This window comes from Xenopus tropicalis, chromosome 4 (assembly GCF_000004195.4).
Source record: "Xenopus tropicalis strain Nigerian chromosome 4, UCB_Xtro_10.0, whole genome shotgun sequence".
In the NCBI taxonomy this organism is placed as follows: domain Eukaryota; kingdom Metazoa; phylum Chordata; class Amphibia; order Anura; family Pipidae; genus Xenopus; species Xenopus tropicalis.
The window spans coordinates 120,876,810-120,902,390 of NC_030680.2; the positions used below are offsets into that span (position 1 = coordinate 120,876,810).

At 40.8% G+C, this 25,581-nt stretch overlaps 1 protein-coding gene across 1 annotated transcript; it reads left to right on the forward strand.

Moving 5' to 3' along the window:
- On the forward strand, nucleotides 1–23,844 carry tab1 (TGF-beta activated kinase 1/MAP3K7 binding protein 1). The gene is made up of 11 exons (NM_001016463.2): nucleotides 1–154; nucleotides 2,272–2,405; nucleotides 7,476–7,629; nucleotides 10,685–10,771; nucleotides 12,468–12,606; nucleotides 13,411–13,524; nucleotides 16,617–16,728; nucleotides 19,037–19,181; nucleotides 21,054–21,276; nucleotides 21,362–21,512; nucleotides 22,990–23,844. Exons 1-11 carry the CDS (start codon nucleotides 122–124, stop codon nucleotides 23,198–23,200), a joined length of 1,503 nt encoding a protein of 500 aa, NP_001016463.1. The 5' UTR covers nucleotides 1–121; the 3' UTR covers nucleotides 23,201–23,844.
- The last annotated feature ends 1,737 nt before the right edge of the window (nucleotides 23,845–25,581 follow it).

The window sequence follows — 25,581 nt, forward strand, 5'->3', positions numbered from 1 at the left end:
AGCATCCCAAGTGAGCCAGAATGCACGCCAGTCTCTCTTCCCAAATCACCGCTTCCTGCTTCCGCGTTAGGCTCAATCACGTGACCCACGTCTGATTGGCGGCGTCACTCCTAGTGCAAATATGGCTGCGCCGAGAAGGAATCTTCTGCATAGTGTAAGCGGTGAGATTATTGTGCAGCGGTGAGGCACTGTCAGTGGGTGTGAAGCGAGCGGGGCAAGTAACAATAGGTTGGCTAATAATGTTCTGCCTGGAAAACGTTGCAATGTCGGGGCAGAAAAGAAAACAACAGTGGTGATAGAAGGAAGGGGATGTTGCCCAGTCATAGATACATGCAGTATTTATATAGGCAGGAGCAGTGCAGCATGGGAGCAACATCTGTTAGCGGTTTATAAATATGTGTTTTAATAGTAATACTAAGTTGTGAAGGTATTTCTAGAGTAAATGAAGGATTCTCCTATGTTGTGTGATGCACTCTTGGTAAATCAAAGGCAACATTCTGCAGTGTTTTAGAGATTAATATACATGTAACAATGCTATTTGTTTCCACAGTGCAGGAGACAATATACAAGAATCACACTTTTTTCTTTTAAGCTTTTAAGGTGATGATGCGTGTAATCCAGACAGGGCTTCCACCCAACTCATGGGAAGAGCTCCCACTGATGGGTAGAAATGAGGGTGTAGGGCAGCTCATCCTGTTCTGTAGCACAGGGAATAGCATACTGAGAACTAGAGAGGTACATTTCCTGAACAAAATGTGAGTGGTGCTTGCCGTGGCAAAATTCGTGCCCCAATATTACAATGTTTCCTTCAGTTTGGTTAATTGCCCCTTGCTGGGGCAATTAACCGCCCACCCTCTAGAAAAGTCATTGCACCCCATTCCCGAATAAGCCGCACGGTTTGACACCTCATTCATGGGTCTACGACAAACTAGTTATTTGCCAAAATCCCCATTATAAGTCAATGGGGCAAATTTGGGGACCTCTCTTGCCCCGGGGGTAAAACTTATACCCTTGTGCGGGGTATCTTCTGACACAGGTTGCAAACCTCTTCAAATGTGGTAAATTTCACGTTTCGAAAAAATTCCCTCTCTGCGCTACAATCCGTCAAAGTTGGCCTCAATGTTAAGTCTATGGGATTTTTGGGCCAGTTAATTGCCCCCTGCAGGGGCAATTAACCACCAACCCCTTAGAAAAGACATAGCACCCCATTCCCGAATAGGCCACACGATTTGACACCTCACTCATGGGTCTACGACAAACGGTGCGGGACAAGTTCCGTGCCGAACTTTTGTACGGAAGAATAATAATAAGCCTGTGAGATAATAGAAGTGATGCTTTGCAAGCACCACTAATTAAAACCAACAAATGCGTAGATATATTTCCAGGCATCTTTTTAATTATAATGTATTTTTATGCCAGCATATTCCAAAGTGGTGTACATGAAAAGGGATGCATACATCATGCATGCAAATCACGTACTAATACTCAGTCCCTTTTATTTTTATGCTGGTAAAGTAACTCACCAGATTAATGGCACAAATGGGAAAAACATTTGAGGGCATGGTAGGGTCTGATGCGTTTTGGTAATAAACTCTTAATCATAGGCTCATGCACCCTGCCATGTATTTTTTTACATGAAGGAGTGCAGCCTTTTCTCTTAGTTTGATGCAAATATTCTCCTTAATTTGATGCAATATACTATTTTATAGAGCTTGGAGGATGAAAGATGGGACTGTGTTGTAGCAACAATTACATAAACTCATTTTGTCACAGGATGGTGAAGTGTAGGAAAAGAGTACTGAAGTGAGACTGAATGCTTGGAGACTAAATTTCCGTTGTTTTGTCTTCTTGCAATGCCTGTAATCGCCCTGTTGCTTCGTATGCAAATCACATGAAAAAGCTGGGTCCTGAAAATCACCTGTACTGTATTTGTCACAGATTTCATGTAGGAAGCAGTTGGAGGCAATTTATAGCATATTGTTGGTGCATTTTAGCAGGAAGAATGAGTGCATCCTGAATCAGCTGTGCCATTGCCCTCAGTGTACAGTGTATTGCTCCTATTAGAGCAAGGATCACAATATATTGAAGTTTATTGTTTAATTATACAATTTACTCAACGCAATAGCATGAGAACAATGCTAAATGGCTCGTACACTCGTATCCACAGTCATGGGTTTGACAGTGTAGTCCCAAGCATATTCTACATTTCATATTTTTCCTTTGCATATGTTTTTTATTTCTTTAAATGGCATTGCATTTCTGTTTCCCTAGGAGCAGCAGAGCTGGACAGATGATCTCCCTCTCTGCAACCTTTCTGGGGTTGGATCTGCTTCAAATCAGACTTACAATTCTGAGGGCCTTGGGAAGGAGGAGCACCCATGTGAAGATAACTGGATAAAGTTCAGGTACAGTTTTAATCACTTTCCGTATAGGTTGGACATTAACCCATGAATATTAGAAAATCAGTGGTGCTTATACTCTTCTATATTTTTTTCATTTACCCCAACAAAGCTCTGGGCCCAGAAAGTAAAGTAGTATAGGTGCAGAATAACGGTTGGTTTCATGTGTTGACTGCTCGGCAGTGAGTTGGCATTAAATGAGTTTATTTTTACCCTATAACTTTTATAGATTTAAAGGAAAACTATACCCCCAAACAATGTAGGTACCTATAAAAATATAACTCATCAAATGACTTATATGTAAAACCCTGCTTAATCTAAATAAACCATTTTCATAAAAATATACTTTTTTAGTAGTATGTGCTATTGGGTGCTAAAAAAAATAATTTTAATAATTGAGGGCCGCCTCCTGGGACCATAGGATTCACAGTGCATACAAACAAGCCAAGGCACACATACATGTTAGGCCACATTAGCCAATTAATGGACAGAGTTTTGTCTTTTTTACTCCCACACTACTTCCTGTTACAGTTAGAGCTGCATTATTTCTCGTCATGTGATCTCTTAAGGAGCACACAGCCCATCACTAAATGGTGGCTGAAGGGAAAGAATGTAAAAGGTGTGTGTGTGTGTGTGTATATATATTTTATATATATATAATATATATATATAATATTTATTCCAGTTTGGCAAGATTATTTAGTAGGTTACTTAACATAAGTTAAGTATTTATTCTGGGGGTATAGTTTTCCTTTAAAACCAGTGGTCTTGTTCACTGTAGCTAATGAGGTTTAAGAAGTTGTAGTATCACACATGTAATGGGACCAGGCCAAACACCAAAAGCTGTTTGTGTGTAGTGGGAGCTGTGCAACATAGCTGAAAGACAACAGGGTACTGAGCAATGTAACTAGACTTTAAAATTATACAGTCAGCCTGTTCTAAAGGTGGCCAATGAGGGAGGGGGAGTAGTGATTTTTATGACACTTCACAAACAGTCATGTTGCAGAGTTCATCCAGCAGAATAAAATATGAAACTAAATACTGCCCCCCCCCTCAAGTCCTCTAGTTGGCAATCAACAAAGTTAATGTCAGTTCATATAGTTCAGAAAACCCATAATGTGAGGAGGTGGCTATGCTGTGGAACAATCAGTGAACAGTGAGCGTAGCATCCTATATAAAGGTTGGTAAGTATCACCAAGTTATTAATGCTGTTAAATGACTTTTCCTTTACTAAAAAAAGGTGGAAAAGAGACGCAGTATAAAATATGGAGCCTGATGTTTTATTTAAAAGTAATTTTATTTAGGATAAGTTGATAGTTCTGCAAGTAAACCTATGTGTTTTGCTTTAAGTGTTCCTCCGCATACTTTACAGCAGGGGCCCCCAAACTTTTGTACCCATGAGCCACATTCAAATGTAAAAAAGAAGTTGGGAAGCAACACAAAAAGTTCCTGGGGTTCCAAATAAGAGCTTTGATTGGCTATTTGGTAGCTCCGATGGACTGGCAGCCTACAGGAGGCTCTGTTTGTCATTACACCTGTTTTGCATGCAACCTCTAAACCAGGAATTCAAATAAACACCTCCTTTAAGACCACCAGGTGCAACATCCAAGGGGTTGGTGAGCAACATGTTGCCTGCGAGCCACTGGTTGGGGATCATTGCTTTACAGAAAGGTGACCAGGTCATCCCTTTAATCAAGACTACATCTCACTAAAAATGAACTGCTCAAACCATTTTTAGACACTTGAATTTAAGCACTCAGGTGGAGCTGAAAGCAGAATAAGGTTCCTCTTACTGATTAAGATTAGGATTTTCATACTATGCACCAATCAGATTACAGTAAGATGATAATTGATAGCCATCCTGTTTTTCAAGTTATTATTGTTCTTATAATGCTCACTGAGCCTGTATTTTATGTTCAACAGAATGTAATAACAGGGCAACAAGAGAGGAGTGCTCAGGACTATGGAAGCAAACATTTTTATTTATCATTGTGTGTGGGCTGGACATTTTACTTGGAAATCCGCCAGCAATAATATTAAAAGTTATTCGTTAGTGCAGTCTGTCTGGAATGTTCCATGCTGCTGTGAAGCCGACCCTGGGTAACAAAGTGTCCTGCAATAAAGAAAATTAGATTTCATTTTGATAAAACAAAATGGTCATGGGGCAAACAACATATTTATTAAGTGTACAACAGACATTAAAAAATCTATTCTATTAAAGTATCATTCAGTTTCTTTTAAGGATGTGTAAGGAAGTGCCACTGGATGTGACTTTTAATCCCCACACTCCAGTTAGGATCAGGGTAATGCAGACATTTCCACCATGCTAGGGACAAAACTTGATACAGTAAGTGGGCCCACAGAGAAACTCCAGAATAGAACAGCACCATTGAATTGGGGTTCCCAAAGCAAATTGTAGCAGAACTAAATAGGAGATGTTGCATTTAAAAAACCAGTAAGGACAAAAGTGAAAATACCTTATTTACTTTTCTCATCTACCTATACTGTAAATTAAGTATTGTTAAGCTATTTAATCTCAGACTTTCAACCTCCTTACCAAGTGCATTGTATGTACTGCTCAATTTTTATAGTTGGCTTCTACTTTATATCTGCATGGAATTTGTATGCTCTCTCTATGTCTGCATGGGTTTCCTCCCACACTCCAAAAACATAAAGGCAAGTTAGCTGGCTCCTGATAAAATTTACCACATTGTATGCTAATTTAACCTTAGATTGTAATCTCCTCTGGGGCAGGGACCAATGTGAATGATGTATAATCACTGTTAGCACTGCAGAATATGTTGGTGCTGTATTAATAAAGAACAATAATAACACTGTTCAAAGAATACCTTAGCATCACAATCAAATGGCGTCTATCTGAGCTGGGTACTGATGATATCTTTATTTGACCAAATGTCACCACCACGTGCATTAACTTAAAGTTTTGATCCAAGTGCCCATAGCCGGGTATACAATTTAGGTAGGGTAGTGTACAGTGAATGTTACTGGGATGTTACATTTTCGATGTACAGCATTAATCTTAGGGGCACATTTACTAACCCACAAATCCGAATTGGAAAAATTCCGATTGGAAAACGAACATTTTGCGACTTTTTCGTATTTTTTGCGATTTTTTTTCGGCGCCTTTACGACTTTTCGGAAATTGTCGTGACTTTTTCATTACCAATACGATTTGCGCGAAAAAACGTGAGTTTTTCGTAGCCATTACGATGCGCTCGTATCTTGTCGCGACTTTTTCGTATTGAGCGCTCGTAAGCGGCGGGCGAAACTTTCAGACTTAGCATGATTTTGGAAGCCTCCCATAGGACTCAATGGCACCCTGCAGCTCCAACCTGGCCCAAGAAAAGTCACCATACTGAAGCTTGAATGAATCCGAATCTTTCGTACTCGGCGCGAAGGCTACGAAAAAGTCGCGACTTTTCACGCAAGTAGTAACGCTACGAAAAAATCGCCAGATTTTGCGCAACATTCGGAATGGCAACGAAAAAGTCGCGACAATTTTCCGAAAAATCGCCAAATACCGATCATTAGGAAAAAAACGCAATCTGACGCATTCGGCCCGTTCGTGAGTAAGTAAATGTGCCCCTTAGTCTCCACATTAGAAGTCTATTGAAAATGGCTCAACAGAAGCAAAGAAAATAGGAATCTTGAACACACAGACACACACACACGTGTATATATATATATATATATATATATATATATATAGCTTGATTAAGGTCCCAGGTGAGGACCGAAACGTCGATCCAATAAATAGTATATTTTTGTATAAATTCCTGGTGTGCATCAGCACGAATTCAGATATGCAGAAAGGGCATAAGCTATGTTACTATGTTTATTGTTAGGGAAATTAAAAGGATATATGTACGCATGACCTCCAGGGCTGTTATTCAATTTCTGTATTGTCTGAAATGAGATATATTCTTTATCAATACACTGCTTTATTGTATTGATTTATTACTACAGCACCACAAACCTATGACATGCTTTACAAGGCATAAACACAATTGGAAAAAATAAATTTAACAGAGTGAATAATTAAATACTTGGGCTAGGAATTTCATTAGACAGATGGACAGGTCCTGCCCTGTAGAGCTTACAGTCTGTGAGGAAAAATTGATAAAAAAAAGAGGTGGGGATGTAGAAAAGGCAATCTTTAGAAGCACAAGGATACACTTGTGTCTGTATGACTTTTAAAGGGTAAGCACTTTGGTATGCCATAAATAATATGTTGCTAGTTCTTGGCATCTGGGAGCTGTCATTATAGATACACACGTTCACACTCTGAAAGACAAATGAGGTGCATTTTTACCGGAGTAACTGTTACTTAGCAATCCCTATTTAGCCATACATTTCCTTGGTCAGTCATGGGTAACATTTGTTAGGGCCCATTTGTATTTTTGCATCACCAAGGATACATGACACCCCCCTCGAGTTATTGTTTGCTTTTCACAATTCTACACTCCAATGTAAGGCTCACATTTTCTGTTGAATAAATTAAATGTTGATGCACGTTAGGTTTCTGATACAGTATATAGCTAATTACATGTGTCATTTGTTGTTAATGCCAATTATCTTAACTCTTTGTAAGGTTTTATAGTAAAAAAAAAAAAAAAAGTATATTTAATGTATTGTTTTGTTTACATTTGTGGTTTTTTTTGGCATTATACAATTTCCTTTCTCAAATATTTTCTCGAAAAATTCGAGAGTTTTTCTTTTTAAAACTTACTAATGTTTGAGATTTATAAAAATTTATGTGACTTAAGTGGCATGCCAGGGTTAAGCTGCCAAGAACCATTGAGTCTATTGATGCTTGGAATAGTAGAGAAATAGAATAGTCAGTGACGTAGTTTTAAGGGGAAGTTAAACTCATTATTGTTTTCTATTTCACACACTTTCAAGGGGAAATTTCGTAAAACTTTCACCAAAGTTCTCAATTTTTTTGCAAAAACTTTTTACTTAACCTTTCAGATATGCTCGACATATTATTGTTAGCAGGTTATCTGTGCATTTGCAGAAATCTACCCTCACACTTGTGTCTTGCCTTTTTTTCAGGGGTGACAATAATATTTATCTTTATGGAGTGTTCAACGGGTATGAGGGTACCAGAGCCACCAACTTTGTGGGTCAGCGGCTTGCAGCAGAACTCCTTCTGGGGCAGTTGCACCCTGATGTTACAGATGCAGAGGTCCATAAAGTGTTGCTACAGGTTTGTATAATGTTTCATTAATGTATAAACCCCTGCCAAAGTATTCAGATATATAGATTAAGGTGGCCATACACATGAAGATCCACTCGTTTGGTGAGGGCGCCAAACGAGTGGATCTTCTCCTGATATGCCCACCTAAGGTGGGTTATATTGGAATAATTTGCTGATTTGATGCTGGGGGTCAAACGATCGAATAGGTCCCGTCGGACCAAGGACCAAATCAAAGAGCCGATGTGGTCCCTGATCCAAGGGAAAAATCAAAACTTTCCCAATTGAAATTGGGCCAATTTTACACCAGATCTTGGTCGGGTAGGCCCGTTGGGGTGGCCATACATAAGCAGATGAGCTACCGAATTGCTCTGAAGGACCCAAATGGGCAGCTAAAATATGCCCGTCTATGGCCACCTTGTGTGCGCATATACATCTTTATATAGGGCTATTTGTATACATAGTCCTGTGTATTTTAGATTTTTCAATAGAGTAATAATAGAAAAAGTGAGGGCAAACATTGTAATAAATAATAAACACAGTTTCAAGTATTCGGTGTCAAAGCACTAAGAGACACAAGAGAAAAGAGGTCTCGGTTTTTAGAGCTTACAATGTAAGTGCTAACTTTGACTGAGACTATGGGGCAGATTTATCAAAGTATGATTTTCGTACGTTTAAAAAGAACAATACAAAAAAATCGTATCAAATAACTTTTTTTTGTATTGTGCTTTTTAAAGTACGAAAAATTTGTATTTGAAAATACGAAAAAATCGTATCTGATCGTATAATGGCCGAAGAGTATGATTTTTTCGTATCTGAGCAATCGTAAAATGCAGGAAAACCTTGCTGACTTTGATCCTTCTGTGCATGACTTTGGAAGCCTCCCATAGGACTCAATGGCACTCTGCAGCTCCAACCCGGCCCAAGGAAAGTCTCCCATAGGGCTCAATGGCACTCTGCAGCTCCAACCCGGCCCAAGGAAAGTCTCCCATAGGGCTCAATGGCACTCTGCAGCTCCAACCTGGCCCAAGGAAAGTCTCCCATAGGGCTCAATGGCACTCTGCAGCTCCAACCTGGCCCAAGGAAAGTCTCCCATAGGGCTCAATGGCACTCTGCAGCTCCAACCTGGCCCAAGGAAAGTCTCCCATAGGGCTCAATGGCACTCTGCAGCTCCAACCCGGCCCAAGGAAAGTCTCCCATAGGGCTCAATGGCACTCTGCCATCCAACCTGGCCCAAGGAAAGTCTCCCATAGGGCTCAATGGCACTTTGTAGCTCCAACCCGGCCCAAGGAAAGTCTCCCATAGGGCTCAATGGCACTCTGCAGCTCCAACCCGGCCCAAGGAAAGTCTCCCATAGGGCTCAATGGCACTCTGCAGCTCCAACCTGGCCCAAGGAAAGTCTCCCATAGGGCTCAATGGCACTCTGCAGCTCCAACCTGGCCCAAGGAAAGTCTCCCATAGGGCTCAATGGCACTCTGCAGCTCCAACCCGGCCCAAGGAAAGTCTCCCATAGGGCTCAATGGCACTCTGCAGCTCCAACCTGGCCCAAGGAAAGTCTCCCATAGGGCTCAATGGCACTCTGCAGCTCCAACCTGGCCCAAGGAAAGTCTCCCATAGGGCTCAATGGCACTCTGCAGCTCCAACCCGGCCCAAGGAAAGTCTCCCATAGGGCTCAATGGCACTCTGCAGCTCCAACCTGGCCCAAGGAAAGTCTCCCATAGGGCTCAATGGCACTCTGCCATCCAACTTGGTCCAAGGAAAGTCACTACACCAAAGCTCGAATGCATCCGATTCATTTTCCGATTCAATTTCGTACTCGGCGCGTCAATACGATTTTGTTGCGTTTTTGTCGCAAATGTACGAAAAAGTCGCAGAAAATATGCAAAAGTTGTAACCTTTAAAGAAAAAAAAATACAAATTTTTTGTATTCGGACCTGTCGTACTTTGATGAATGTACCCCTCTATGTCCCCAATAGCACATTATCATATGTATTATTACATGTAATATTACATTAGTTGCTATTTTGGACTGTGTGTGTGAATGGCAGTTTTTGGAAGGTTTAATACTTTAGCTGTACTTAAAATCTTTGAGTTACCTAATTTATCCATGGTGTAGATCTGTTTGCTCATGGGAGTTAAATCAAGCTGCCCTGTGTAAATATATTTTGTACAATAACCTCTTACTACGTTAACAGAACTTAAGGATTTTTAAAAATATGACTAAATATGAGTATTTATTTTGCATTGAATCCCCCAGGACTATTCAGAATCACATATATACAAATTGTCTCTATATGTACATATTTTGTTTTTAATATTCCTTCTTTCTACAGGTGAATGCGTACTCATTTTACTTTTGTTTTGTTGACTCTGGCTTCTGCGAATATGCAGTGATCCTGGATTTACTAGACCAGTCTGTGCTGCAATTGTCAAAGACTGACTGACCACACCGTCAATAGCTCTCAAATTCTGTTATCATTTCCTCATAAGAAGCCTGCAGGGGCAGTGGCCTAAGGGCCAGTGGTGGCGTGGGCTCATGTCACTAGGCACCTGGCATTGGTATTTACCTGACTGAACACAGTTCTGCAGGAATATATATGTGGAGTGCAGTTCCCATACCCTACTGTTCACAGGCAGTCTACGGATGCCTGGGAAAGCAGTTTTTCCCCAGACTGATAAATTATTTATTCTAAAAGGAGCACCCACCAAGGGAAAATTCTTAGCAATTGTAACTGGAGTGTGCCCAACATATTTGGGCCCTTAGCGAATACACCTTTTGCTTGTCCTTTAAATTGGTGGTTCAAAAACTGTTGTGCTGGCTCCCTGGGGGTGCTTGGAACAGGGGCAGGGGAGCTCAGCTTAAGGGCCAATAAGGGTTTTTTTCCATTAGTGACTTTTACCTTGTAATAGTCATATTAGTTGACATCGACATTAGTTGACATTGCACTAATTGGAGCCCAAAGTGTTTTCTTGTTCTGTAAACTATATACAGGCACCAGTGTTTTTAATTATAATTGTTACTGGTACTCATACATTTATTTATTTGCTCATTTTGTTTGCCCTTTAGGCATTTGAAGTTGTTGAAAGAAGTTTTCTGGATTCCATTGATGATTCTTTAGCGGAAAAGGCCAGCCTACTGTCCCAGCTTCCAGAGGTACTAACAACCATGTAGCGAAAGAATCAAGTGTGGCTACATCATCATCAAGCTGCCTTTCTTTTAAAAGAATACTGTAATGGGAATTTTTTTTTTGAAATGCATCAGTTAATAGAACTTCTCCAGCAGAATCCTGCATTGAAATCCATTTTTCAAAAGCAAAACAGATTTTGTTTTATTTCATTTTAAAATTTCACATGTGGCTACTCATATTCTTCATTTCCCAGGGTGCCACAACCATGTGACCTGTGCTCTAATAAACTTAAGTCACACTTTACTGCTGAGCTGCAAGTTGGAGTTATATCACCCCCCTCCCAGCAACCGATGAGCAGAACAATAGGAAGGGAAGGTAGCAAGATAGCAGCTCCCAGTAGGTATCAGAATAGCACTCAATAGTAAGAAATCCAAGTCCGGCTTGGGACTCCTCCAGTTACCTGGGAGCTGGAGAAACAATAGGTTACTTGAAAGCAGTTCCAATGTGTAGCGCTGGCTCCTTCTGAAAGCTCAGACTCAGGCACAATGCACTGAAATGGTGCCTACACCAATATTACAACAATAAAAAATACATTTGTTGGTTCAAGAATAACATTTTAAATGGCAGAGTGAATTATTTGCTGTGTAAACAGTGTAATTTAGAAATGAAAAGTAAGTATACTTTTTTTTTTTTTTGCAGCTCAAAACTGCCTATGCTTTTCAATGAAGGTAACTAAAAAATAGTGTCGGCAGTCAGTATCCCTTTAAAGGAGAAGGGAAGGCAAAGTCACTTGGGGGTGCCAAAATTTTAGGCACCCCCAAGTGATTTAAATCGCCTAACTTTTGCCTCGGGCTGGTGCCCCTGTTCAGAGAGAACAGCACCAGCCCGGGGTACCTGCGAGCGCTTCCTCCTTCCGGCTTGGTTTTGCCGGGACCCCACGACAGGCGCATGTGCAGTAGATTGAAAAGCCGACTTCTCTGTTAAAGTTCCACTATTCACTCTACTGCGCATGCGCGCGCGATCAATACAGGAAGAAGGAAGCGCTGCAGGTACCCCGGGCTGGTGCTGTTCTCTCCGAACAGGGGCACCAGCCCGGGGTAAAAGGTAGGCGATTTAAGTCACTTGGGGGTGCCTAAAATTTTGGCACCCCCTGGTGACTTTGCCTTCCCTTCTCCTTTAAAGGGATACTGACTGCCGACACTTTTTTTTTTTAGTTACCTTCATTGAAAAATAGGCAGTTTTGGGCTGCAAAAATATTGGGTGCGCCATACATCTTCTGCCATGGACACAGTTGTCACCATCAGCTGTCTTGCTCCTAGCAGCATGATATATGGTAACAGCATAGGCTTACTCATTGCCTTGCATCTCATTACCCATTTAGCACCATTTACTGACTAAGAACAGCCATTATACACTGAACTCTCCTTCACCTAGTTACACAAACAAACATTTTATAATTACAGTTGTACAGTTTGTCATGCTATGCTTTATTATGAGTAATTTTGAAATGGTCTATTTAGTTAATTTTCCTAGAAAGATATGTAGTATCTGTTTCCAAAACAATGCATTTAATTATCATATTGCATTGATGTATACTACAATCTTCCTTTTCATAGTTGATTTCACAGTCTTAGCAACATTACAGACATGTTCCCAGTGGGATAAGTGTTATATTCATGTCCTATTTACGGACTTATCTCAGTGCTTTCCTTTTTTTTACAGGGTACACTTCACCAGACACTTCCAAGCCAGTACCAAAAGATTGTGGATCGGCTTAACATTCTTGAAAAGGAAATCTATGGGGGTGCCATGGTCATTGTGGTGCTTATTGTGAACAGCAAACTTTATGTTGCAAATGTTGGTAAGTTGTGGGAAGACTTGGAAGGGTTTTATCAATTTGTTAAATACATGTAGTAGTTATGTGTGAGTCAGGAAAAACTGGCACCCAACCCTAACCTGCAAAATAGTGACATTAAAGGACACTGATGTTAGTGATGTTAAGCCAGCAGTCTAGTGATTAAATCACACAAGATAAACCTATGCCTTTTCTTATCTTGGGTCATATTCAAAACAGACTGTAATCCAGTTTCTGTGATACCTGATGCACTCACTCATAATGTCACACACAATTTAATAGTTTTCAACCAAATTTCCAGGGATTGGCATAGGATTTTTTAAAAAATAGCACATATTGTGAACAGCAGAGGAAAGGCAGTATCATAATGTCTGAAAAGTATGCCTAATGGAATACAGGTGTTTTGAGTGCTGCTGCCATCCAAGGGAAAACAGCAATGATCAAAACCTGTCAACATGTCACTGCTCGTATTATTAATCATAAAGTTCCCTGTCCGATGCAGATGGAACAGTGATAGGCAGAATTTCATGGAAAATGCTTAAGGTGGTGTTTTTTACACGGAGGTCTGCATGTCAACACATCACATGCATCAGTCAAGCAGTTTTAAACACTGCTGTTGTCCATCGAATGGCAATGGTGCACAAACGCCAATGTTCTATAGCCTTAAACATTTATCGGATCTTATTCTTCTAAAGTATCTGGTGCTTGATGTAGCCACAAAGATCAGGAGTGATGCTGAGTGAGGCTTATCCACAAAAATAAGAGGGAACCTTTTACAAATTTATTTAACTTTAAATGTTTTGCTTTCAGGAACAAACAGAGCACTTTTGTGTAAATCGACAGTAGACGGGCTCCAAGTGACTCAGCTCAATGCCGACCACACTACGGAAAATGAAGATGAGATATTCCGTCTTTCTCAACTGGGTTAGTCACAAATTCCAGCATCTAAACATTGCGTTGAAAATCATTGCCATGAAATTCAGAAGCAACCTGTATTGCATGTGGGGGTTAAAATGACAGAAACTGCTGATGTTAAGCCATTGCTTTCTGACCTTGTAATTGTAAGTGACATACTTGGGGGGGGGGGCTAGGGGAGTTCGGGGGCAGCAGTTTTGGCTATATCGCCTACATCTCCATTATAGTATATATATACATACCTTGTTAGCTTGGTAGTACAGGTATGTGATCCCTTATCCGGAAACCCGTTATCCAGAAAGCTCCGAATTACGGAAAGCCTGTCTCCCATAGACTCCATTATAATCAAATAATTCAGAATTTTAAAACTGATTTCCTTTTTCTCTGTAGTAATAAAACAGTAACTTGTAGTTAAGCCCAAGTAAGATATAATTAATCCTTATTGGAGGCAAAACAATCCTATTGGGTTTATTTAATGTTTTATTGATTTTTTAGTAGACTTAAGGTATGGAGATCCAAATTACGGAAAGACCTCTTATCCGGAATACCCTTGGTCCCGAGCATTCTGGATAACGGGTCCTATACCTGTACAACCCCGTTTGTATTCTTAAACCATTATTCTGCATAAAGGAAGACCAGATGTCCTGTGACTGTAGAACAAACAAACCCTTCCCTTTAATGGTGGTTTATGCCTTTTAAAAATGGGTGTTGGTTTTGAAGCTGTTTTCTTTTTTGGAATTTAAAAGAATCCACTAACAACAGGGTTTGTAGCCCTGACTCATTCTACTCTGAAACAACTACTTTATGGGGTTATGGCAAGGAAAAATAATCCCCTGCTCAAATGACATTTAACAGCTTAATTGAGCCATTTATTGAGAAACCACAACTTGTACCTGAGCTTGTATGGGCAGTTCCGAAGCAGAGATTTAACCCCTTTCCTACCCAAATGTAGCATAGGAATTTCTGAAAACTCAGTGACCCAATGAGAAACAGCTAAAAGTACAAGACCTGTTCACTTGGGAAAGGATTTTCCATATTTTTTATGCCGGCACATATTTTTACTGTGTGCCACAGAATCAAGGACATGAAAAGAGCCCGCTCATAGTATCAAACTGTTATTGTTTTTCATGTACAGGGATATATTCACTTCAGCCAGTACAGCTGAAGCCCTACTGATAATGTTGCTTATAATCTATAATTAAAGGAAAATATTTACTCAGCTTTGATGTGGGTAGCTATACTTTGTCCAAGGCAGTGCAGTATGGGAAAATGTTATAATGAAGACAAATCTGGCATATGTGATGTTTCTCTAACTGCAAGTTTGTACATCTTGGCAAGTTTTAAAAAGCCTCAGTTTCTGAGGCTTTTTAACCTTAGGCTCCCTAGTAAGCTGCGTACCGACATGCAGATCATTGGAATAAATAGGTTGTTAGCCAAGCTGGCCAGTGGGCTTATTTACTAATCAAGTGAACAATAGTTTTATCTGCTATACAGTATTCTTTCCTAGAATTTCAGAATAATGGAAGACTCCTGCGAAGCACTCTCATCAAAACAGGCATTACGTCAATCTTCCCTTTACTTGCACCTAGGTCCAGACTGGGATTCAAAATAAGCCCTGGCATTTCAAATACACAGAGGCCCAAACAGACCCCCATAAGCCCAATAAATAGTGACTGACTATGGCATCTTACAGCAGATTGCCAGTCCAGGCCTGTTTGCACCTCATAAAGTGGTCATAACCAGCATTTTGAATCTGAGCTTTTATGTATTTCAACATACACCTACTTGTACTGTTAGGCAATGTTGTATTAAGTTCTCAAGTCTGTCAGATCATCCCCTTCCCCTGCAAGTAAATGATAATGTTTTTAAACAGGAGATGATGTCAAGTCAAGTAAGAATTTATTGCCATTTGTACTAAAAGTACATAGGAATTATTGTGCAGCATAGGGCAGTAAGACACATTTAAATTATGCAGTGTGTTACAAAATTACACTGTCATACATAATTACAAATACAATGGTAACGTGCTGAGTGTGCTACAAAGATGTATGTTGCTTACTGAGCCTTCTTGGCACATGCATGGTTCTGCATCTGTAAAGCTGTGTAAACCTTGTATCTACCTGCATGTGTGATCCTATGAGGGATGAAGAAAATCCTTACATAAAATGTGAGCTTGACAAGAAATGTCCGGAGACATGGACCTATTTATCATCTATTACATTTTTAACAAAATCCAGAATAGTTTTAAAACTGGGAATCTGTGTATTTTTCTACAGTCTATAGGCATATGGATGGTGGTATGTGCCTTTCAGAGGATATGAAGTGATATAAAGCACTGTGGCTATCAGGGGCGGGCTATCAGGGGCGCCCTAGGCAACCCGGTCGGCCAACTCCGCCCCCACCCACCCACCCAAGGGCGCATGTGCGCCAAAGCACAGGAGAAGGTGCAGGGGGGGGGGGGCGGTGCGATCAGATCGGTCATTGCCTCCACCGCTAATTACAAGCGGCGGAGGCAATGACATAGTAGCACTAGGGGTAGGCAGTAGAGGCTCCTGCCTGGCCCCCCTCGATCGTTGTGCCCTAGGCAGCTGCCTCTTCTGCCTACCCCTAGTTCCGGCCCTGGTGGCTATTAGGGGAGTGTCTGCAAGGAATTCACCCTGAATAGCAGGGAATTTAATCCCTCGTAACCCCTTGTTGAAGGCTCTATACAAACAGGATTCTTGAGTTACTGGTAATAGCTCTTTAAACTGTAATTCACAAGCAACTAGAGAATCATAAGATTACAATTAAACTATAGGATCATCCTAATTTGGCTCATAAATGGCTTCATAAGCATCTCTGCACCCACTACTTCAGCAGGACACTTGCAATTTGGCACTCCGCATATGGCCCACAGCCATCTTAAAATTTACTATAAAGGGGTGATATAAGTCCCGTGACCCTTCAGTTATGAATTATAACTCCTTTTGTTCTTTTCAAAGCTGTTGCTGGCTACAATAACTCAGTAGTAGAAGAAGTGTATTGGGTTTGGTTTATTGCACAATACATCATTACGTTTATAGTGACTTCTGCCCCTCATAAATATCTCTAACCTCCTTTAGGACTGGACACAACAAAGATTAAACAGGTGGGGGTTATTGGAGGCCAGCAAAGTATGCGCAGAATTGGAGACTACAAGGTCAAGTACAGCTTCAATGACATGGAGCTGCTAAGGTAAGAGTAATTTCGCTATCTGCGACAAATCTCCCCAAAATAATTCACCATAGCATAACATTAGGATCACCTCAAGTAAAACATATTAGTTGCTGCAATCTGGCTTCATCGCAAAATAATAAGAAGGGAGGCAATTTTAGTTTCTGCCCTCTGCTGGACCTCTCGGCAGGCTTCTGGGTTTATTTCTTTAAGCCTTCTGGTTTCTTTCTGTGTTGCAGGCTTACAAATGCAGCTTATTGCCTGACACCTCTTTGACTGTAAACACTTACCACTCATGTACCCACATCACTTAATTCCTAGCAGAGGGCAGAAACTATTATATATATATGCACCCCGCAGAATATTGAGCCTTGGAGTGCGGACACCATTTGGATTGATATATATATATGTGTGTGTTTGTTGAGACTTTTGGATGAAGAAGTGCTGATGTATGCAAGTTTAGTTCTGGCGATATTGGATGTTTACATTATCCTTATATGTAGTACATTATTCCCCACATGAATGGCATATATTTTGGGCAATATCCTTCCACTGGCCCACTGCCTCGAACACCTGGAAAAGCACTACAACTGCCTATATGTTAAATTAACACTTCCCTTGTTTAACTGGCCTGTTATTGGCCAAATATGACTGTGACGCTGATTGCCCCAGATTAAGATGTAGGATTTTAGCTTGGATTTAAAGGTGAATTTGTGGCAGGGACATTAATTCCAGCATGAGTAGGCTGTCTAAAACAAACAATAGTACCTGCCTGCTCCCCAGTCTTTTGCATACCTAAAAGTGGGTGGCACAAGCAGGTGGAGAGCAGGTAGGATTGCCTCCTTCCGACGGAGCGAATCCCGGGGACATGGTGGGTGATGGCAGGGGCGGAGTCAAGCCACTGTCAAGCTAAGAGTCCTGGCAGGGATTCTAGGCAGGGAATTTTGACCCAGATAGTCCTCCCAAAAACTGTGCTGTCTGGGTCAAAACCGTAGGTGGCAACCCTAACAACAGGGGACGTGAACAGGGCTAGCAGCTGGCTAAGGAGGGAGGGGCTGGTTGCAGGTACGCAGGTTTTTTATTGGGTGGACCTGACATGACATAGTTATGCCACAAAAATATCAAAAGCAGCAGAGAAATTACTTTGGGGGGACATGGAAAATGGAGGTTATTAGCAAATGCATTACTGTCTCAAATGAGCAGCACAGACACCAGATTCAAAATGAATACAAAACAATATGGTTGTCAAGGTAATAATAATATAGGCCCATATATGGCCTGCTTAACATTCCCAGATGTCATAAAGAAGGTTGTGACCAGAAAGCCTAGAGCAAAACCAGATTAGAAAGAATACAACTGTAAGCAAAGTCAGTAATACCTTTATAAAATCAATGGGAAATGAAAATAATAGAACTTAGTTAAATACAAAGGTGAAAAAATCAAGGTGTAGTGTCCTTTAAAGGAGAACTAAAGCTTAACTAAAGAAATAGGCTAAAAATGTTGTACATTATTAAGTCACCCACAGCCCTTTAGCAGGGAAGATCCATGCCCCCAGTAGCTCCTCATCTGATTCCCTGCACATGCTCTGTGCTGTCAGTTACTGAGCTTAGGGACCAACTCAAAATATACTGAAAATATAAATGTAACAGTATAAGGCTGATTAGTGATTCATTTGGATTCACATAACATGGCAGCTCTGAAACCAGTGCAATTAGCATCGGATTTTAATAATCAAACCTGTAGCATCAGTTTATATGACAGAACAGCCTCATTTTCTGCTTGATAATTTGTAAGGACCCTAAGCTTAACTTCTCAACAGCTGCCCTGAGCACACTGAGCACGTGCACTGTCCCAAACAGAATCCAAGATAAGGAGCTCCTGTGACAACTGTAAAGACCTATATCATTACTGCTACAGAGATGCTGAAACTTTTGGCCAGTGCAGTCAGTTTAGCATATAAAATATGGCATTTCTAGCCATATTCATTTTTAGGATCTAAGAAGATTGCCAGTGGGAGATAAGCAAGGTTATTTATGTGGGTAGTGGATTCGTCATCATGTTGTTAATTCTTCTGTCATTTTCCCTGATGCCGTGGTAGTGACACTAATACTTGTGTAATGCCTACATGTCTGAGCAGTGAATATTCCCCTCCAGTTTTGCTTGCATGATTTCATCTCATATGACAATGTATGTGCTAGGTCATACAAAGGGATTTTCAGCACACACTGGTGTTGCATGCTTGTATTCAAGTTCAGTTGGCTTGCTTCACATTACATACAATAGGCTTGTCCTTCCATTCACTGATCCACTCTTTTCTCTTCCTGTTTAGCACAGCCATATCCAAGCCTATTACTGCAGAGCCAGAGATCCATGGCTGCCAGCCATTAGATGGTGTCACTGGATTTTTGGTCCTTATGTCAGAAGGACTTTACAAGGCTCTGGAGTCAGCCCACGGGCCTGGACAAGCCAACCAGGTACCATTTTGCTTTGTTCTTTCTTGTCCTTTCCATATTAATGTGTTATAAACACATACAGGTATGGGATCTATTATCTGGAATGCTTGGGACCTGAGGTTTTCCAGATAAGGGGTCGTTCCCAAAACTGCTTGATAAGGAGAACTTAAACCCTTAAAATAAATATGGCTAGAAATGCCATATTTTATATGCTTATTGAATCAGCCGAATGGTTTTACATCTCCATATTATTAACGATCGAGGCCTTTAAAGTTGTCAAAGATTCACCCTATCTTGGATTCTGTTAGGAGGGTCTGTTACGCTGCACATACTCTGTAAACTCTAGTTTAGGGATCAAGCAGAAAATGAGTTTTGCCTGTCTGAGATGCTGATGCTATGGGGCTGATTATTACATTCTGGTGCTAATTCCACTGGTTTTACAGCTGCCGCTTAATGAAAATCTGAATTAATTACTATTCAGCTTTGTATTGTGACGTTTATATTCTATGTATATATACATAGAGGAAGAGTACAGTCAGTACTCGAAACGTTGGATTTTTTTCAATAAATTTTTTCACTTTATTGCCAAGTCCTTGTGTGTGCGGCTCTCTGTCCCTAAGCTCGGTAAATGACCGCAGCCCAGAGCATGTGCAGTGGATCAGCAGAAAAGAAGATGGGAGGCTACTGGCGGGCATCTTTGGGGGCACAGATCTTCCCTGCTAAAGGGCTGTGGTTGCTTTGGGCTGGTTTAGAAGCCCAAAACATAATGTTCAACATCTCTCGTCAGGCTTTAGTTCTCCTGTACAAATGAAATAGACCCAAATATGATTGTTTTGCCACCAGTATGAATTCATGCAGCTAAAGCTGGCCATACACGCACCGATAATATCGTACAAAACCTCGTTTTGTACGATATTCGGCCCGTGAATGGCAACTCAGCGAGGCGATCGATATCGCAGGAGGCTGCTGATGTCTGTCGTCTCGCCGATCAGGCAGGTTAGAAGATTTTGATCGGGTGCCATAGAAGGCACCTGAGCAAAATCTGCCTTCAGGGCTGAATCGTCAGGTGGAGGTAGAAATCCTATTGTTTCTATTTCCATATCTGACGATTCAGCCCTGAACGTCAGTGGAGGGTTGGAACGATCTTTCGTGCGACCGATGGTCACACAAAGGATCGAAAATCACCACGTGTGTAGCCAGCTTTTGTTACCATCAACTACAAAGTACTGTTAATTATTACAGAAAAAAAGAGATCATTTATTAAAATGGACTTTATTGGAAGTGACCTTTCTGTAATTTGGAGCTTTTGGGATAATGGCTTTGTAGATAAGGCATTCCATACCTGTATTAACAAGCAACTTTTGCCAGCTATATGAGCAGAGTGTCTTCTATGTAGTCTCATATGGCTCTAACAATTGTAAGCAGCTATGTATTCAGACTTTTCAGGTTTATTCTTTGCGGAGTTCATAGTCTTTGGTTTGGTGGGGGCCTTGAGCTGTGCCAGCAGGAGTTGAAAAAAGGATCTGAATTCAAAGCCAGTTAACTACCCACTGCACCAGTCCTCCTTCCCACCCACATTAACAGTTAAAAAATCAGAACTGGGCAGGTCTCAGGAATGCATTGTGTTTTCTGTAGATGGAATAAAGAACAAGTAATGACTTGTAATAGTAAACTATTGAGCTTCTGTGCCCTAACAATTACTAAGATACTAATATGTGTTTGGGTCACTTAATTCTAAGGACAATAAACTGAATTGTGTGCAATTTGGCATTGTTTTCCCACACACATGTATTTGTAATCTCATAATATTGATAGAGGGGTCACTTTCAGTGCCACTTATCTCCTACCAGCTGAAGACCAGGACTCATTTTAATTTTTTTTCTTTTCCTCAAGGAGATAGCAGCCATGATTGCCACAGAGTTTGCCAAGCAGGTTTCTCTGGATGAAGTGGCACAGGCTGTAGTGGAGAGGGTAAAACGGATTCACCATGATACTTTTGCTAGTGGTGGCGAGCATGCCAAGTTTTGCACTAAACACGAAGATATGACTCTGCTTGTGCGGAACCTGGGCTACCCACTGCAGGAGATCACTCCACCAACACTCACGCCCACCCAAGGTTTGCCCTATTCTTGTGATTGATACAGCGTGTGGGTTAAATGCTGGGAAGTCTAATTACTTATAGCCAGTTAATTTTTCCCCAGGTGGGCGTATCTATCCAGTGTCTGTGCCGTATTCCAGTGCTCAGAATACCAGTAAAACAAGTGTTACACTGTCATTGGTGATGCCATCGCAGGGTCCAATGGTGAATGGAACACACAGTAACTCAACGCTGGATGGAACAACGCCAACACTGTAAGCACATCCGCATTATTTTGTATTATCCGGTTGCCTTGCAATAAGGTTTTCTAAAACCTGAAATCTTATGGCAGTGGTTCACAGGGTGTTTCCGGTGTGCAGTTGGCAGTTCAGTGGCTGAGCTGAACATTTCCCTTCGCTTGTATGGCAGTATTGTGCAATGCATGGATATGTGTGAGAAAGAACTGGGCACATTATCAGTTAAAATTATTCCTAAATTGTTACAAGCATGTTATAGAGCTAAATACAAGATCTTCGGGGTCACTTACCCAGACCCCAGATAAAAGTTCTAGAGGACAAAGGGGCGCAAAATTACACCCATTAGTGCTCAATAAGAAGGCACTTGCACCCAGGGTCTTGCTGTGCTTTGTATCCCACATGGTGCGCCGTATAGCACTGGTGAGCACAAGGCAGTAAGTACAAGGTTCCTTTGTGGCACTACCTAACGTTCATGTCTAATTCACACCCAGTATGAGGCTGGGTTAGGGGGAAACTGACATGCCTGCCCTCCCTGCATAGTGTACAGCACTTCTAAACACAGGCAGCTGTGTGAGTGCTTCAGACTTGTATCCATGGGTGCTACTAGCAAGGGAGGGTGCAAAGTAACAAAAAAATACACCAGCTGGAACATGCTTTTTACACTTACACCCTGCCTCACCAATGGTAAGTTACTCCTGTTGTTTTTGCCTTAAAAGGAATACACACTTTTCTAATATTTTTGCTGCATCATTAGCAGGACCTTGTTTTGTCCCAAATTTCTTACAGCAGCCCTACGTACTAGGCCAGGTTGCTAAGGCACAAAGGAAATCTAATGGGAGCGAGAAGCAGCATAACTTAGGGCCCCACAGACATCAATGTTGCTGTGTGGTGTTTTCACCATGCAGGAGTTAAATGCCCCCCACCCACAGACACACACTCACATTTCTATCTATGTTCCTATGCAGTTGGCCTTTTTGTGCACATTTTACATTACATTAACATTTATTTATAAAGCGCCAACATATTCCGCAGCGCTGTACAATAAGTGGGTTACATACAGTACATTGGACATACAGAGTAACATATAAAGCAATCAATAACCGATACAAGAGGTGAAGAGGGCCCTGCCCAAAAGAGCTTACAATCTACAATGCCGCATTTTATCTACATCTTCATTGTTTGTATGCAATCCTCTGGGTCTAGTCTCCATAGAGACGACTGAGATCAGTTAACTCCTGCCTTCCCATACAGGGAAACACACAGAGAAGCCTCTGAACAGGAACACAATTAGAAACATCTGTGTATAAGGGCCCTTAGACTTTTTTTTTATTGAGTTAGGCATGACTTTTCAGGCTGCTGTACTCATGAGGTCATGGGGATGGCATGGAAGCAGTTTTAACTAGCGACCCTAGTTAAAGGGGTATAGCATTTGGTACAAAGTAAAAATTGATTTTCTGAGACAGTTTGCAATTTAATATATATATTTGTCTTTCAGGCAATCTCCAAGTGCTACTCTCCAGTCCACCAACACTCACACTCAAAGCAGCAGTTCCAGTTCTGATGGCGGCCTGTTCCGATCTCGGCCATCGCTCTCTTTGCAGCCAGATGAGGATGGCCGTGTGGAACCCTATGTTGATTTCACAGACTTTTACCGTCTTTGGAATGCAGAGCATAATGATCCTGTAGCTCTTCTCACTGCTCAGTGATATGAACATTAATGACTATATTTACCAACATTTCTGTGAAGAACATCACAAAGGGACCCTGAACTCTAAGCTGTCAAACATCTCATATCCCCCTGCCTAGAGAATCCTAGCAACAAAGTGATCTGAACACAGTACTTTCTCGTAAATATGGGGCTAACTGCCCCTCACAAACCAGTGGGACACAGTGGTTATTGTGCTGTTCTCTTGGAAGAACCATGGCCCTAAAATCTCTGGGCCAGTGGTAATCCCTTACCATTACAGTGTATGACACACACAGTTCTTCCTTCGGCAAACGACTGGGGCATTAAAAGACATTGTTTATGTTCCCTGGTACTTTTTTTTATCCCTGTACCATAGGAACACACCTATATACTATATGAAGAGAACCAGCAATTCTATGTTCCTAGAATATTCCTTTCCTTCATTCTTAACTTGCATTTATAGATACGAGTGGATGGTAATATGTTGTTGCCCGAGAAAAAGCATTTGTGTTAGAATGAAATAACATCCCTTCTCACAGTCAGAGCAAGACCTTTCTTTTGCCTTTGTCTGTGCAGAATGCCTCATTGAGTCCCACTCATATGTATAAATCCTGTGCCCACAGGAAGCTTTATACATCGCACTAAATAAATAAAATATTTTGACATAAAGAGCGGTCTGTGTGAAAACCTTTAAAGTTGTCTTCATATGCATTATAAAGATTAAGTCATAATGCTTTGATTTAGGTGAATTTAAAGGTGAACTGAAGCCTTAAAATCATTGACTAGAAATGCTATATTTTATATTCTGGACTTACTGCACCAGCCCAAAAGGGCAAAACGCAGATCAGGCGCTATAGAGCTTAAAGAGATAGACGTGGGGGAGGAAGGGACAACTCAGAGTAAAATATACAAATCTACCAGCTTGTACCTACAGGTTAAAGTTAGAACTCGCCATTTGCTAAATATGCTTCTCAAATCCCATAGAAATGTATAGAACGTGAGTTTGTATGTATTAAGCACTAACTCTGCCCTTAAGTGTACAAATGATGAAGCTAGTAATATCCTAGCAACTGTAATGCCATAGTAACTACGAGTGAGTGGTGCCGTATATTCCCTCACTGTACATGTGCCCTTTTTGAGGTACAAAGGTATAAGCAGGTAATGCTACAGCATTATTAACTTACATGCAATTTCAATGCTGTCGTATAACGTGAATCTGAAATGATTACTGATCAGCCACATGTTTTTAATTGTATATTCTGTATTTTGTCCTTAAATTCAGGTAACTGATAGTAACCAGAACATGTACTGTGAACAACACAACTAATGGGGGCATCTTCAGAGGCACAGACCTTCCCTGCTTACGTGCTGTGGTAGCCATGGGCTGGTCAGAAAACCCAAAATGTAAGGCATAGCTTTTCTATTCTGATTCTTTGTTGAGTTTTAGTTCTCTGCGAATGCAAACTGAAGTTCCAGTTCCCATAATGCCTTGCACACTTCTGTTATTCTTCTCGTGTCTGTTAATGAGAGAATATGCAAGGCTTGTGGGAATTGGAGTCTCGGTGGGAGAACAACTGCCTACAGATGCAAAGTTTTAGTTTCCAAGTGGTCAGGGAAAGGAAAAGAGGGATTCTAAGGGTCAGAGATTGCTTTCTGTAGCAATTACATTTTGTAGATAACTTTAAATCGGTCATAATTTTTTTCATTAATGTATATTGGAAAGTTGCTAAGAATAACATTCTCTTATTGTGCAAAGGAAGTTCCCCTTAATACAAATCGAATCTCCGTATCACCGCCCGACTTGAACTGATTTTAATGCGTGTCCCCACTGGAGTCTGGAAATTGAGTCTCTTGTTTAAAGTATTATAAGTGAACAGTATTTGTTTTTTATATGTTTTTATAGAAAAAAAAGACAAGAAACGAGCATTTAAACTATCATGACTGATGCTGAGATATTATGGGAGACATTATGCTCAGTATCATATTAAGTAGGAACTATATATTTTTTTTCTATTTCTGAAATTAAAATTAAACTCACATTTTACTACTTCCAAACACAAATCAGCAGTCCACTGAGAAGCCCTCTGTATAACCAAACCCCTCCCATCCCAAAGTTACAGCATTTGTTAGACTTTGAGATAAGGAGCAGCTCATTATACAGAGAGCTTCTCAGTGGTCTGCTAGTTTGTTTTTATTGTGCTTATTTAGTGAAAAACATTTAAAATACCCAGAAAAAAAAGGTGTGATGATCAACTTGCAGCCCTGGGTACTGGAATTTAATTACCAGTTTAATGGCCTTAAGCTGCCTATACACTGGTACATAGTGTTCAGCAAAGTCATCAGAACAAGCTGATATTTGCCTGATTTACCCTGCCAAGTGTTGGGCATCAAAGGCTGATC